This window comes from Stenella coeruleoalba, assembly GCF_951394435.1.
Source record: "Stenella coeruleoalba genome assembly, chromosome: 6".
Taxonomy (NCBI): Eukaryota; Metazoa; Chordata; class Mammalia; order Artiodactyla; family Delphinidae; genus Stenella; species Stenella coeruleoalba.
Window position 1 is genome coordinate 54908584 of NC_137151.1, and position 17211 is coordinate 54925794.

The 17211-nt window shown below is 40.9% G+C and overlaps 1 protein-coding gene and 1 long non-coding RNA gene across 5 annotated transcripts in view; one reads left to right on the forward strand and one right to left on the reverse strand.

Annotated features, from left to right (window-relative positions):
- Positions 1-16599, forward strand: part of LOC307188051 — a 165792-nt gene extending 149193 nt beyond the window's left edge. The window contains exon 3 of the long non-coding RNA XR_013828796.1: positions 10366-16599. This is a non-coding gene — a long non-coding RNA (uncharacterized lncRNA). The remainder of the gene's footprint in view (positions 1-10365) is intronic.
- The window catches only part of ACVR1 (activin A receptor type 1), a 75307-nt gene that overhangs the window by 18089 nt on the left and 40007 nt on the right, over positions 1-17211 (reverse strand). For all 4 annotated transcript variants that reach the window (XM_079924759.1, XM_079924761.1, XM_079924760.1 and 1 more), the window contains 3 exons: positions 16882-17093; positions 13268-13367; positions 9278-9424 (listed from right to left, as the gene is read on the reverse strand). In XM_079924759.1, coding sequence (XP_079780885.1) covers positions 9278-9424; positions 13268-13367; positions 16882-17093 — 459 coding nt within the window. The remainder of the gene's footprint in view (positions 1-9277; positions 9425-13267; positions 13368-16881; positions 17094-17211) is intronic.

A 17211-nucleotide genomic window follows, 5' to 3' on the forward strand; every position in this document is an offset into this window, starting at 1 on the left:
TAAACTGTAAACACGAAAAAGAATATATATGTATAACTGAGTCACTTTGCTGTACAGCAGAAATTAACACAACACTGTAAATCATCTATACTTCAATAAAATTTTTTTAAAAAGTGAGATATTGAAAGATGTAGATAAAGAGGAAGGAAGAAATTTTTCTAGACATTCTAAGGGGACTTTTCAGCACACTGAAAGAACTCGCAGTCGGAGGTACTTCCTAACCTATGAAGTAAATGGTGATGTGCGTGCCTGTCTTTCCTGCTACAGAGGTGCTTTCCTAGCGTTATAGATCTATACCTTATAGACACTCACATGGACAGTGAAATTTGGAACTTAGAAATACAAGGGGATTTTTTTTTAAAGACAGATATGGCTTGAAGAATTAAATGACTTGTGAAAGTGTAAAGGAAAAGGAGAATACATAAACATGCCGTACTTTATATAAAGTACTTTATATAAAATTTATATCACTTGCACAGATATTTTCTCATGGAATTTTTCTCAGTAGACCAGAAAGATAAATATTATACTCATTTTACACATGATGAAGTTGCTGCTGGGAGGTGCCAAGGATCACACAGCTAATGATCATACAGCTATTAAGTTGCTACCAACTCCAAATTTGCTGCCAGCTGCTCTGATACACCATACCTCGCATAGGAAAGTTCTGGGAACAAAGAAACGTTTCCCTATTTGATCATCATCATCATCGACAACAGAAGCAGCTAATAATTAGTGAGAATCAGCAATGTGCCAGGCACAGTTCTAAAAATCCTACATGCAATCCTCCAACAACCACATGAAGGGGGCAGATTACATCACTGACATTAAGGTCACTAACCGTCCCCAGCAATCTGGCACCAGAACCCATACTCTTACCCACCATATCATCCTGCCCTCAAACAAGCTGGCTTCTACTCGAGAAGGACAATCTGACATTTGTACCTGTGGGATATCTGTAAAGTGAACCGAATAACACTTCCGCACTTTAATCCCCATCTCTTTCTCCCTCTTCCTCTAAGCTGGTCCCCACAGCCAGACTTAGTCTCTCACTCTTCCCTGTTATCCCACCTGCCTCTGTCTCCCCATAGCTGATTCTCTTAGAACCCTTAGCTGGCCATAATATCAAACAAAATGTGCACTTAGACATTTATTTATTCTTGCTAAAGAAACTCTTTCTGCTACAACAAGGTCCTACTGTATAGCACGGGGAATTACATTCAATATACTGAGATAAACCATAATGGAAAAGAATATAAAAAAGAAGGTCTGTATGTATATAATCAGTTATATCACTTTGCTGTACAGCAGAGATGGGCACAACACTGTAAATCAACTGTACTTCAATTAAAAAAAATGTTTCCGGGCTTCCCTGGTGGCGCAGTGGTTGAGAGTCCGCCTGTCGATGCAGGCGACACGGGTTCGTGCCCCGGTCCGGGAGGATCCCACATGCCGCGGACCGGCTGGGCCCATGAGCCATGGCCACTGAGCCTGCGCGTCCGGAGCCTGTGCTCCGCAACGGGAGAGGCCACAACAGTGAGAGGCCCGCGTACCACACACACACACAAAATGTTTCCGCTTTATCACTTTAAACCACATGATATTCATCTTAATTTTATTTTTATTTTTTTAACATCTTTATTGGAGTATAATTGCTTCACAATGTTGTGTTAGTTTCTGCTGTATAACAAAGTGAATCAGCTATAAGTATACATGTATCCCCATATCCCCTCCCTCTTGCATCTTCCTCCCACCCTCCCTATCCCACCCCTCTAGGTGGTCACAAAGCACCGAGCTGATCTCCCTGTGCTATGCAGCAGCTTCCCACTAGCTATCTATTTTACATTTGGTAGTGTATATATGTCAATGCTACTCTCTCACTTCGTCCCAGCTTACCTTTCACCCTCCCCGTGTCCTCAAGTCCATTCTCTACATCTATGTAGGTCTTTATTCCTGTCCTGCCCCTAGGTTCATCAGAACCATTTTTTTTTAGATTCCATATATATGTGTTAGCATACGGTATTTATTTTTCTCTTTCTGACTTACTTCACTCTTTATAACAGACTCTAGGTCCATCCACCTCACTATAAATAACTCAATTTCGTTTCTTTTTATGGCATAATATTCCATCATATATATGTGCCACATCTTCTTTATCCATTCATCTGTTGATGGACACTTAGGTTGCTTCCATGTCCTGGCTATTGTAAATAGTGCTGCAATGAACATTGTGGTACATGACTCTTTTGGAATTATGGTTTTCTCAGGGTATATGCCCAGTAGTGGGATTGCTGGGTCATATGGTAGTTCTATTTTTAGTTTCTTAAGGAACCACCATACTGTTCTCCATAGTGACAGTATCAATTTACATTCCCACCAATAGTGCAAGAGGGTCTCCTTTTCTCCACACCCTCTCCAGCATTTACTGTTTGCACGTCTTTTTTTTTTTTTTTTTTTTTGCGGTACGTGAGCCTCTCACTGTTGTGGCCTCTCCCCTTGCGGAGGGCAGGCTCCGGACGTGCAGGCTCAGCGGCCATAGCTCACGGGCCCAGCCACTCCGCGGCATGTTGGATCTTCCCAGACTAGGGCACGAACCTGTGTCCCCTGCATCAGCAGGTGGACTCTCAACCACTGTGCCACCAGGGAAGCCCTGTTTGCACATTTTTTGATGGCCATTCTAAATGGTGTGAGGTGATACCTCATTGTAGTATTGATTTGCATTTCTCTAATAATTAGTGATGTTGAGCATCCTTTCATGTGTTTGTTGGCAATCTGTATATCTTCTTGGGAGAAATGTCTATTTAGGTCTTCTGCCCATTTTTGGATTGGGTTGTTTGTTTTCTTGATATTGAGCTGCATAAGCTGCTTGTATATTTTGGAGATTAATCCTTTGTCAGTTGCTTCATTTGCAAATATTTTCTCCCATTCTGAGTGTTGTCTTTTCGTCTTGTTTATGGTTTCCTTTGCTTTTTATGGTGCAAAAGCTTGTTTCATTAGGTCCCATTTGTTTCTTTTTATTTCCATTCCTCTAGGAGGTGGGTCAAAAAGGATCTTGCTGTGGTTTTATGTCATAGAGTGTTCTGCCTATGTTTTCCTCTAAGAGTTTGATAGTGTCTGGCCTTACATTTAGGTCTTTAATCCATTTTGAGTTTTTGTATATGGTGTTAGGGACTGTTCTAATTTCATTCTTTGACATGTAGCTGTCCAGTTTTCCCAGCACCACTTACTGAACAGGCTGTCTTTTCTCCACTGTATATTCCTGCCTCCTTTATCAAAAATAAGGTGACCATATGTGCCTGGGTTTATCTCTGGGCTTTCTATCCTGTTCCATTGATCTGTATTTCTGTTTTTGTGCCAGAACCACACTGTTCTGATTACTGTACCTTTATAGTAGAGTCTGAAGTCAGGGAGCCTGATTCCTCCAGCTCCATTTTTCTTTCTCAAGATTGCTTTGGCTATTCAAGGTCTTTTGTGTTTCCATACAAATTGTGACTTTTTTTTGTTCTAGTTCTGTGAAAAATGCCAGTGGTAGTTTGATAGGGATTGCGCTGAATCTGTAGGCTGCTTTGCGTAGTATAGTCATTTTCACAATGTTGATTCTTCCAATCCAAGAACATGGTATATCTCTCCATCTGCTTGTATCATCTTTAATTTCTTTCATCAGTGTCTTATAGTTTTCTGCATACAGGTCTTCTGTGTGTCCTTAGGTAGGTTTATACCTAGGTATTTTACTCTTTTTGTTGCAGTGGTAAATGGGAGTGTTTCCTTAACTTCTCTTTCAGATTTTTCGTCATTAGTGTATAGGAATGCAAGAGATTTCTGTGCATTAATTTTGTATCCTGCTACTTTACCAAATTCATTGATTAGCTCTAGTAGTTTTCTCATAGCATCTTTAGGATTCTGTTTTGTATAGTATCATGTTATCTGCAAACAGTGACAGTTTTACTTCTTCTTTTCCGATCTGGATTCCTTTTACTTCTTTTTCTTCTCTCATGGCTGTGGCTAAAACTTCCAATACTATTTTGAATAATAGTGGTGAGAGTGGGCAACCTTGTCTTGTTCCTGACCTTAGAGGAAATGGCTTCAGTTTTTCACCACTGAGAACGATGTTGGCTGTGGGTTTGTCATATATGGCCTTTACTATGTTGAGGTAGGTTCCCTTTGTGCCTACTTTCTTGAGAGTTTTTATCACAAATTGGTGTTGAATTTTGTCGAAAGCTTTTTCTGCATCTATTGAGATGATCATATGTAAACCACATGATATTCATCTTTAATAACTTTCTCCAAAATGAATATCCCAAACTATAGAAGCACCATTCAAAAGAAACTAAATTACTGCTATGTATTTGCGTAGCCTTCACTGATTCCTCTGGCCAAGGGAGAGCAGCATCTGACTGACTGAGTGATTGATTAAATAAATAAATAAATACAATGTATTCTCTCACCTTCTCTAAGTCCCCAAGTTCTTAGAGAAGGATTTTTGTCTGTCCCGTTAGTTAGGCTCTAGACCTTCAAGAAAACTGACTTTTAAATAAGTAAGATTTTTTATAAAACTATTTACCACTCTAGTGTGAATTGTACAACTACATTTGCTTCAACATGCTAGACCATTTTTATGGGACTTTTGTATTTTGAGTCAAAGCACTCTACTGTTAGTGGAGACTGAACAGGTGCCCATACACTGGAAGCCTGGCCCAGCCATTGGACGTGTTCATAACACTGAGAGAACGTGATAAGGGCAAAAGCCTCTTACATAACAGCCAAAGTCATCCTTCCAGGTGCCTCATAAACTAAAATAAAACCCCAAATCTTAAGTGAGGTAAGCAGTGCCCTTGTAAGCCTCTCACTCCAGCTCTCGTGGGAACCAGGTGCTGGGCAGCTCTGATACCTGAGGAGTGAGGCCACCATGCTGGGGAGCACAGGGCTTGAGAGTGTTGAACCCCAGAGCCAGACTACTGGGCATCCACACGGCTCACCATCCTGAGCTGGGTGATCCCACGTGTGCCACATAAAATCGTCACCTTGGTTTCCTCATTTATAAGATATGGATAGCACCGTCCTGTATCTCAAAGGGTTACTGTGAAAATAAAGAGTTATTGTAGGTAGAATGTTTCATATGATGCCTACCACACAGTAAGTGTTCGAGAGTAGCTGGTTACTATTATAGTTCAAAATCGTCCTGGGTTCAATTACAGCCCCAAAGTTTGTAATTTAATATCTTTTTCAGGTAGTTTCCTTCACTTCCAATTGGTCTCAAGGAATTCTGACTGATTAAATGGTTAAGCAGTACCTTTTAAGAGTATGTGGCAGTTCTGGAGATGGAGGGTGGTGACGGTTGCACAATATGACTGTACTTAAATCTCGCTTATATGATTAAAATGGTCAACTTAATGGATACTGCACCATTTCTTTTAGTGCTATAATCGCTCTTAAAAATTTATTTTATTGAAGTAGAGTTGATTTACAATGTGTTAATTTCTGCTGTACAGCACAGTGATTCAGTTATATATATATATATATATATATATATATATATATATTCTTTTTCATATTCTTTTCCATTACGGTTTATCACAGGATCTTGAATATTCCTGTGCAATACAGTAGGACCTTGTTGTTTATCCATCCTATATATATTAGTTTGCCTCTGCTAATTCTGAACTCCCCTACTCCCCTCTCCCTTGGCAACCACAAGTCTGTTCTCTATGTCTGTGAGTCTGCTCCTGTTTCATAGATAAGTTCATTTATGTCATATTTTAGATATAAGTGATATCATATGTACCATTTTTTTTTTTTTAAAGAGTGTAAGATGAGACTTTGGAGTGAAATTGTCATATTAACTGAAACTCCCTGGTTTCAGTCATGAGGAAAAGGATGCTCAGAAACATACAACTTTGGCCCAGAGTCACAGAGTGGGCCTGTAATGATGCTGAGAATAGAAACTGGCTTCCCAAACTCCCAGACACTGTTCCAACCACCAAACAGAGCCTCCCGTCATTCACTTCTCTGCTGACTTCTACACCAGACACAGCAGAAGGAACAGCTGAAATCCAAACTAGTCATTGGAAAGATATCATTTTGGGGGGGATAAACAATGAGGGCCCATAATTTTATACGTGTGTGTAATTTAATTATGTATTTCGAGGGGGCTAGAGTTAGCAATACTCAAGGGTGGGGGAAATCATGATCTGATATTCAAAACAATCTTTTGATAGAAAAGAAAATGTCACAGAAAACCTTAAAGTCTCTACATCCAAAAAAACTGCTAAGGCAGGGAAAGAAGTTTACCAAAAAAAAAGGTGGTACATTTCTACGAGCTGTCTCAACTAAGAGGACCGACTACACAGTAAAATTAATCCATACAGCTGTAATTATGATGAGAGTAACAAGATCTCATGAATTCACAGCTTCCATGGATCATTATGTAATAAGTGGACAATGTTTTGCCTTCTGTGATCACACTAAGGGAACCTAACTTCTCTCACATGAATCATACTGCAAAGGTGACTTTCAAATTTCCTGTGTGATTAAATCCAATTTAATCAATATTTACTAAGCACCTACCACGTGCAGGGAACTGTCCTCAGGACTGGGTGTGAAAGCAAAAACAATGGAAATAATTCTTGTACTGGGTGTACAGTGGAGTGGTATCACAGGTCATTTAACTCAAGAGCATGGATAAAGTGACTACTTGCATAGCACGGCAACATCTAGAGCATTTTGATCAATGAGCCCATAAGCCCATGAGCCCATGAGAAGAGAGGGGCTGCCTGAACATGCCCTTCCTTCAGTGAGTCTCAGACCCCACGTGCTTCTCAGAGTACGTGCACCTGCCCGTTAAGAGTACTTCTACTAAGATGTGACACATATATACAATGGAAGATTAATCAGCCATGAAAAGAAATGAAATTGAGCTATTTGTAATGAGGTGGATAGACCTAGAGTCTGTCATACAGAGTGAAGTAAGTCAGAAAGAGAAAGACAAATACCGTATGCTAACACATATACATGGAATTTAAGAAAAAAAATGTCATGAAGAACCTAGGGGTAAGACAGGAATAAAGACACAGACCTACTAGAGAACGGACTTGAGGATATGGGAAGGGGGAAGGGTAAGCTGTGACAAAGCGAGAGAGAGGCATGGACATATATACACTACCAAACGTAAGGTAGATAGCTAGTGGGAAGCAGCCGCATAGCACAGGGAGATCAGCTCCGTGCTTTGTGACCGCCTGGAGGGGTGGGATAGGGAGGGTGGGAGGGAGGGAGATGCAAGAGGGAAGAGATATGGGAACATATGCATATGTATAACTGATTCACTTTGTTATAAAGCAGAAACTAACACACCACTGTAAAGCAATTATACCCCAATAAAGATGTTAAAAAAAAAAAAGAGTACTTCTACTGTTTAAAGGTAAGTACTTCTTGTACATCATGACTTTTTTTTTTTTTTCCATCATGACTTTTAATACAGCCAGTGGTTTATCTGTTACCCAACCTCAGTCTGTTCCAGTGGCAGAGGAAATATTGGGACATTTAAAGGTAATTTTGACTGTAGATGAATTTTCACCTCACACTATGACTCTAGAATCTAAGAAGCAATTCCATGAGCTAATAACTACCATGTGGTTAAGAGTTAGACCATCCGGTGTGATTCTCAGCTCCATTATTTAACCTGCTGGGTGATGTTAACCTCTCTGTACCTCCGTTACCTTATCAGTTACAACCAGGAAAATAAGGATATCTGCCCTCTTACAGTCATGGTGAAGATTAAATGAGAAAATGTGCATGACACAAAGCAGTGCTTACTGCATAGTAACTATAGTCATTGTTGTTGTTAACACACATGCATCTAACTGCAATACAAGGCAGTCACGATAAGAGTTATATAGGAGGTAAAAAGTGCAGGAGTGCAGAAAAGCCCAAGTAAATCCCTTGGGAGAGTCTGGAAGGGAACTAAGAAGTTTTGATGAAGGAAGGAGTGGGTAGAGGGTGGAATGGGGATAGTGGGTGGCCAAGAGCAACATGAATGAAGACACAGACAGCTGAATGTTCAAGGGCAATCCCAAGGAGTGACAGATATTGGAACTGACTGCACGTGGGCATATTTGTACAGGAAGTAGCAGAGTCCTCTTGGGACCCCAAAATAGGGAGTCTGGAATGCCAGGCTCAGAAGTCATAAATGTTGCAAGTGATGTGGGAGTCATCAAAGACACTCTGAGCAGAAGTGTCTCAGCTCCCCAGTGGAAGATAATTCAGTGTGGCAAGATGGACTGGAGAGGGGAGACCCATAGCAACGATACTAGTGAGGAGGCCTAGGTGATGGTGAGGGCCCAAGGGGGAAGGGCAGGGGAGAAAATGACAACAGCAACTGAGACAAGTCTGAGATGGAACATTACCACCAAACTGTTAAAGCAAACCTTTGGACAACTGTCAAGCCATGATTTGTAGACAACCTGACTCAGGCTTAATACTGAACTGGCAATCCTGGAATAGAAATGAATTCTGGCAGTGGCCTTCCTATAAGCCAGACCTGATCCCGTAGCCATGCAGTGGCCAACACTATCCTATAAAGAGTCCAGTTCTATAGAAACTTTATAGCCACTATTAAAGAAGCACCCCAGGCAGCATTCATCATATATGTATTAGTATAAACACATGTAGAAAAACTTTTCAAAAACAAAGAAGTCAACAGGCTAAAGGAATATTCTAACCCTTTATACTTCCATAGCAGTATTTCAATGGGCTCTTCACATATTTCACAAATGTTTCCAAGCTTTAGTTTCCAAATTAAAATGTATGCTAAATCCTTCTCGAAATCTGGGCTTTAAAAACGATGCCTTGTTTGAAGGAATGTGCATTTAATTACGATATCCCTGGGAGCTATGAATCTCTAGGAAATCGTCCAAAGATCTTTCTTAGTTTGATTCAAGTAATAAATATTCAAAAAGGGTGGGGTAAGCAGAACTACAGAGGAAGCCTTGAAGTGAACAATATGGGGCAAGTTTTTGTTATTTACGTAACAACCTGCAGAGGAAGACTTAGCAATAACAATTTCCTTTTCATCATCCAGAGAATCTTCAAACTTAGCTTCTTCGCAGACTTACACAAGCAATTCATGTGGAAAGAAAATTAAACAGCGTATAAATGCTGATGGTCCCTATGTCACCATTTAGGAGAGACTTGCGAATTCAGACACACCAAATCTGAGAGGGCAAAGGCAGGCAATTATTTCTTCCTAGAAGAAAATTAATGAGGGGATAATTTTTGTACTTACCTAAAATATTTTCATGCCTCAGCATCACAGTGTTGTACAACTCTGTTTCCCTGAACCACGACTTCTCATCCCGGGAGGAGAAGATCTTCACAGCGACATTCTCCCCCTGCCAACTGCCCCTCCACACCTCACCATACCTGCCTTTCCCTGTGGAAAGCAACACAGAGGTGACATTGGACAGCAGAACAGGGCAGGTAGCCAACGAACTTCATGCTAGCAACTCTTAACCCCTCCCATGGAAAAACACAACTCAGGGGTATAAATACCACTACTTTTTGCCTGTAAAGACATCCAAAAATAAGGTGGAAACTGCCCCTCCCGGCCACCCTACTGTGCTATCAAATGAAACACTCTCAGAATCTGCATCTGTACAATGAGCTGCTAATTACAAAGTTTACCTTTACATTCCTCTGTGAAAAGGTATGAAATGCATATGGTTTGTAAAAGCACATGAAAGTTAGTAAAACTTAGAAATTTCAATGTTGATGAAAGCCAAAAAGCGTGTATGGGGCTTAACTGAGTGACTTACTTGATTCCTTCCCTTAATAAAGGATCAACATCGGCATTTTCTAAGAGTCCACATTTGTGAATTTACATATGCATTTATATTTTTCACCAAAGAGATCACTGAGTTTGAGATATGTGTTCTGAAGGATTAACACACACGCGCACACACACACAGAGCAATGCTGTGTAGGAGATCGACAGACAGCCACTGCCGTCCTTAAAGGATTTCTTGGCGGAGGATATATTTCAAAAGAGGATTTGCAAAGTCTTAAACACATAATCCCAGAACAGTCCCGATTTCTGACACTGGTCATGGGTGTTCGCCTGCAAGACAGTCCCTGTGATGCCACAAGTGGGTGACACTGAAAAGGCCACTCGGAGAAAACATTTTCAAAAAACGGTGACGAGTTGTGATCTGACCTGAGGAGTTCGTGCCCCCTCCTGCAGCCCCAGCACAACTGTCAGCTTGTCAACTACATGCTCTTTTGCATTAGTCACTGGTATTTAGTAGGGACATTGCTTATCGTAAGGGAATCTAGATTGAGCAGTTTTGATGATTTTTTTTTTTTTTTTTTTTGCAGTACGCGGGACTCTCACTGTTGTGGCCTCTCCCGTTGCGGAGCACAGGCTCCGGACGCGCAGGCCCAGCGGCCATGGCTCACGGGCCCAGCCGCTCCGCGGCATGTGGGATCTTCCCGGACCGGGGCACAAACCCGTGTGCCCTGCATCGGCAGGCGGACTCTCAACCACTGAGCCACCAGGGAAGCCCTTGATTATGTTTTGATTATGTCTGCTCCCGTTTTTCTCCTTAATGACAGGTAGGTGATCAGGGAGGTTGGGAGGAGGAGGGAATTACCGCGAGACTGGGGGGATCGACACAGGGTATGATCAAGGTGAAGGCAGACGTGGCACCTGGAAAACGATGCAGCAGGAGATACGAGTTGCAGGGCAGCGGGGCTTTCTACCAAGGCAAGTGGCTGCTGGGAATCCCAGCTGGTAATAAGCTGCTGCAGCACCACCTATATATACAGGAATGCAGCTCTTTGCTGGAAAACTAAGTCGCTGAGAACCCAAACATGGAGAGAGAAAGCATGTCTGTCCAGGAGATTATGTCTGGACATAATCAAAACATAATCAAAACTGCTCAATCTAGATTCCCTTACGATAAGCAATGTCCCTACTAAATACCAGTGACTAATCCAAAAGAGCGTTAAATGAAGCCAGTAAGTGGTCTTTTGTGGGCCACTGTCAAGTCACAAAAATAGTATTTAGTGCAGGATTAACTGGAATAAAGTCATAGTAATTGCCCAGCATTTGTAGTTTAAGATGAAGGCTAGTGCTAAGATCTACAAAATCGACTGCTACAAAAGAGAAGGCTCATCTATTCCTGCCTTTGGTTCCATTCTGTATCTTTATTTGCCCTTTGTCCTCATATTCTCATTAGGAAGGAGAGAAAAATATCCCAGAGCATTGTGGACATTACTATACAGTTGCCTTAAATCCTTTGTTTTAGAGCAAACAGAGATAGATGTCAGCGTAAGTAGACAGAATTGAAACAGAAACCTACTTAAATGGTTTTCAAAGGCTGTTAAGTTGTCAAATGCTTTTTGCAAATGCAACCTTATGCAGAAGTCCCTGAAAACAGAAGCAGAGCTGCCCAAAAGTCCTGGCCATGGAGACCCAAAAGAGGGGGGGGGTCCCCTAAAGCACCTAAAATTTGGAGATTCATTGATCACCATCTGTAACAACGGATCTAGTCCAACTTCTCATGTTTTTCAACCAAAAATGGTAACATCTGAACAGTTCATTACATACATTTTTATGCAAGCCTGTACTACATGAACACCAACTAGATGCTACTGAAAGGCACGGCTCTTTAGCACTGAACCAATAAAATACTGTAACTGAACATAAACTATTTCAAAATATGCTGAAGAATATCTATACAACCGGAAACAATATGCATTTTTAAAGGTGCAGTATTATTTTGCCCTTTGGACTCTGGGGTCCATCTCTGAGGACCGGTCATGAGAGCTGCTGCTCTGTGAATGGTGAGTGGCCATGGGACAGGAGGATGGGGGATAATGTCCCCCTTCACTTCTTACCCCTACCCAGGTACCCTTGTTCAGAATCAAATAGGATGTTAGCTGGTACAAGAGGACAACTCTGGTTGTAAGCAGTGAGCACACTGGGGGCTTTTCCATTTTTAGTTTCTCTACACACAGTCCACCGTGGAGGAGAAGCATGAAGCTGGAGTTCAGAAACAGTTGCAGTAGCTACAGACGTAGAGAAAAGGCAACAGGCTCCTGCTGGCCACCTGTGTGCCTGAAGGTGGCAGTCACTTCTACTACCTCTGCCCGCCACCCCCTTCCACTACTGCATTTGGGGGTGTCCTGGTTTCCATGAAAACAGGAAGAAAAGTCAGAGGATAGCAGCCAAGTGGTGAAGGCAGCCTATGTTGGCCCGTCACCTCCCAAAAGCAAAAGATGATACGGCAAGAGCTGCAAAGCCAGCCCCCCAAAACTGGGAGAACCAGGAGAGTATGGAGATGTTTCTAATCCATCATTGCTCCTGTGGCCATCCCTGCATGCCATCTAAAGGAGAAATTAATGAAAACTGTCATGTGACTTGCAAATGCCCACCTCATAAAACTAAAACTAATAAAAATCAGGACTTTAAAGAAAAAAGCATTTGCACCACCTTCCTAGAGGGCAATCCGGCAATATATAAGACAAGCCATAAAAAGTCACGAATTTTGACCCAGGAACCCCAATTCCTAGAAGTTTATTCTGCGTACTCAAAAGAAGCAACATGTGCAAAACATTTTTCAAACAGTATTGTTAAAGTTATCACGCAATAGACAACTACATAAACTTTAAAATACCTGTGATGTGTACCAATACATGAAAATGTGTGTGAGCTTAAAACTGAAAACAGGGACAAATTATACACACACCATGATTATATCTCTATACAAATATGTTCCAATATGGGAAAAAATGTGAGAGGCCACAGAGAAATGTACACAGCTCTTATTTAAATAAAGCAGTTATGAAGGGTAGCTTTGGTACATTTATTTCATTTTTTTTAAGGCAGGGGAAGAGTGAGGAAGTATAAAATTGCAATAATCAAGTTTACTGTCCAAAAGCCGACTTACCTCAGATTCCCCAATGCCTATGGTCTGGAGCAGCCGTGTTAGTTCATTTTCAAGCATTCCCATCATCCGGAAGGGTCTACTTAAAACTGAAATCTTTTGACTGGGCACTCTGTATCCTGCCTAGTGGATACTAGTTCTTTAATAAGAACTTCACCAAGTTCAAGTGCTCCAACACAAGTCACAGATTAGAGGCATACTACCACATGGCTACCTCACATCTCCTGACGTTTAAGAAGCAAGAGGCAACACGAAGCAGATTTTCCAAGGTCCATCCTACTTCTAGAACCACCGCACATAACCCGCAAAGAAAGGGAAAAAAGAATTACCAACACACTCCAGCAGTGTGATCTGACGGGCTACCGTTCTTTGTACCAGAAAAGGAAGACCAGAGCCGCTTCCCGACGTACACGAATGATCCAATAAATCCTGCGGTTCAAAACAAGGAGAAAGAGAAAGTATTGAGGAACTGCTCCCAGGTTAGAGTATGAGCGCGCACGTGGGTGTAACTGGCATGGAGGCAGTGGTCTTGGACACATGGCCCGTTCGTGTGCATGGAAAGCCCCACTGGAGGAAGAACTGGTTTCACTTCTTAGGAAAACCAGAAGCTAGCCCTTTCCCTAATATGGGATAGGTTTTCCTGAGGGATGAGTAGTCCTTTCTTGTATCCAGAGTCTTAGAAGAAAATATATAAAGAAAGAAGCTGAGTGGACAAAGTCAAAGATGTAAATTAAAAAGTCCAACATGCGGGGCTGAGCCCAAGGGGAAACAGTAGCTAGAAGAGAAAATGGAGCAAAAATCAAAGGCCTTCAAGTCCAAGAGCTGAGCAAAATTGACCATATTCGGCCCTGCTCAGAATATCTATCAAAGGATGCACTTTAGTTGACATGCCAAGGAACTTTAATAAGGAACAAACAAATTAGGAATAAGAACCAAATGACTCTAATGCTGTTTATCTTGTAAAGACCCCAGTGGCCATCTGAGTCCTCAGACTGGTACACTCAAGCAGAGAGGGCTACCTGGATGGAGGTTACTAGGTAGGTGGGGAACAAGAATCACAAAATTAACACCTCTATGTCATTTCTCTTTTTTTTGTTAACAGTTGTCTACTTTTAAAAAAAAAAAAAAATTTTTTTATTGAAAGACTCTTAAATTCTATAGTGCTTTACAATTTTCAAGTTTCTCACACGTGATTTCATATACTGTACGTCATTCTCAATGTCAGTTACCCACAAAGCAGAGAGAAAAAATACGACTTTCATTGAAACATAAAACCATGCCCCAAATCTACTTCTAAAAATGAACACACTGCAAAAAAGATTCCCAATTAGTTCATTCATAAATTTTCCCTTCTTACTCTCAGTGCAAGCCAAGAAGCAGAAGCATTTTTGAATCAGGAATGGATTATCTATAATAAACAATATTGTGCCCATGGTGATCGTGGGAAGGTTGCAGTAATGTTGATCTAACACTCCCCAAAGCTGTCCTTTCCCAAACATTTTAGCTGGCCTGTTACATGAATACATTGCCTTGTTTGAGTTTCATTGTCTTTTACTTACTCTGGGCACCACTGTGAAGTACTGTTGATCAGCAAAATTACCAAAACCTGAACATCTAAAGGAAGAAATTTAGAATCCTTAAAAGCCGCAAAATGGATATTCAACAAGAAACTGAATGTAGATGAAGTAGGGTTTCACATCTCCCTATCTCTTTTGCTGTTCGTTTTTCTCTTTATTCATTCAATTTTTTTGAGAGAATAATTCTGAAATTACTATAGAACTAATGTGTTGTTTTTTCATAATGTACAATCCTGGTTCTAAACCTAGTTCATAGACTTCAGGGCGGGCGGAATCGACCAAAGACTAACAAACATCTACTTCAACTCTTGGATCCCAAGACTTCTTTTTCAGTGTAGGAGAGCTGTTTAGTAAGGTACGCCTTGCTGAGTCATATAAATGAGAATATCACTTAAATAAGCAAGTATGTAGACCAATAATGACAACTTGTTTTTAAACAGTGTTGTTTACTGTGTCATTATATCGTGATATACTGTCATCTAAAACGGTTGAGTTGAGAAGACTATTTTAGCATATTTGAAAGCATTCTGCTTTCAAAATTATAGAAGCCATTTAAATAATAATTTACACTAGAGATTCCTATCAGTGCCCAATGTGATTAGCTATGTTAGCAGTTCTGAGGAACAAAGTTCTGACTACTGCTAAAGTTTTGTCAAGATTCAGCGTTGTATCGTCCTTGCTCCAAACTCAATGAATTCATTTAATTTGCCTTAAAACTTGAAACAAACTTCTAAATACACTTCTAAAGAAAAACTATATTTCTCTACTTTTTGAATGAAATGTCCTTTTCTCCTCTTTTCCCAGTTTCACTGTAGCACAATTAAATAGGTAGGTAAAAGGAAGCTAAACAAGGTTCCTTCCCCTTTTTTTTCATACAAAAAAAGTACACTTGACTGTGGTCCAGCCATGGGGAAGGCAGTAGGATGGGATATTTCCCAGCCTGTATCAGCCACCATCAAATGTTTTAATAACTCGCCAAGGGTAGTAGTCCAGGTGTAGCACCTGAGCTACAATGACTGGTGAGGGCAAGTCTTCTCCAGCAAAAAGGCTTAACTGCAGAACTCCCGGACACTTTTAAGTCTGTCGTCTAGCAGAACAAAGACTTAATACAGATGATCTTACGTGATGGCATTAAATAACACTGAATCACATTAAAAGCTACCACCTTGACCGTCTTTCAATTCATCAGCCAATGACAAGGAGAGTCTCGATTTAGTACTGGCATGACTTTAACATCTTTCTAACACAAATCTTCACCTTTTTTTAAAGGGGGCATCCTACCCAGCACAGTACCCCTGTAGAATGTTATTACTTCTCCTTTCGGCACTCGATGGTAACCTATTCGATAGCACGCAATCCCTTTTCTCACTTAAAGTTTAAAGGTGCTTTAAAATTAACACTTGACAAACAATTTTAAAGAGTGAAAAAAGGAAGACAGTTGCTTTCAATGTGATTTCATCATTTTAAAATGTGCAAAAGAGTAACTTTAAAACATACAAGTACAATGGTTCCAAACCCTGTGCTAGGGTAGCTGCTAGCCACACGCTGACACTGAGACAGTGAAATGTGGCTGATCTGAACCGATATGTGCTGTACGTATAAAATACACAGATTTTTAAAATTTAGTTTAAAAAAAAAGATGCAAAATATCTCATTAATAATTCTTTAATTATATGTTGAAATGATAATAATTATATATGTTAGGTTAAGTATATTCTTAAAATTAATATCACCTGTGAGGTTTTTTTGAACTTTTCTTAAGATGGCTACTAGAACATTTTAAATTAACAGATGTGCCGCACGTATTGCTATTGGACAGCACTGGTTTAACCAAATGAGTGCAGTCCACAAGGGGGCGGCACAGGAGCACGAAAAATTTCATAGCTGCTTTTTTGGATGTCAGGTTTTAAAAGTCTTAAATTACAGGGCGCTGAAATAATCTAGAAGGGAAAGTGATTTTTAATATTAAGCAAAAGGTGCCTTTTTTTGAAAGCACTTTTACTGCTAAAAATAGAGGAACTGAGTACCATAAATTCCAAGCCCTCCCCCACCATCAAAATTATAGGCAACCATTGTCTGTCCCTGTCCCCTTACTCCCCAAAGAAAAATAACTACCAAGGATCGACTAAAATAAATCCACTCCCTCCTTTAATGTAAATGTCTGTCTAAAATAAATGTTCTCAGGTAGAGGAGACTGAACTCACATAGGGGTGCCGGCATATACTTGCTGAAGACATAAGTGACCAGGAGCATGTGTGCACTCACTGTCCAGTCACCAGTTACTGGTCAGCATTTCGTGCTTGAAATAAGAAAGCATCTTCAGCCATCTGCGTTATGCTCGGGGTCCCCTGGGGCCACAAACTCACTGCTAACGTGCTGTCTCCGACATTGGTGGTGATGAGCCCTTCGATGGCGCCATACTCCACATCTCTGGGGTTGAGGCGTTCTTGGTTGCGCCTTTTAAATTTTCGGAGAGCAACTCCCAGCAGGCAGGCTAGAAGGCAGACTGCAAACACTACAGACAGAATGATGAGGCCAACCTCCAAGTGGAAATTCTGGGTTCCAGGAAAGGATTTCCCTGGAGATGGGAGAGAGAAGGGTAACTGGCCGTAAGGCTCATTGTTTACGTATTATTTAGCATAACCAATGCCTGACAAGTAGCTCGCTCCTGACCCTGACCACACAGTCTCACAAGC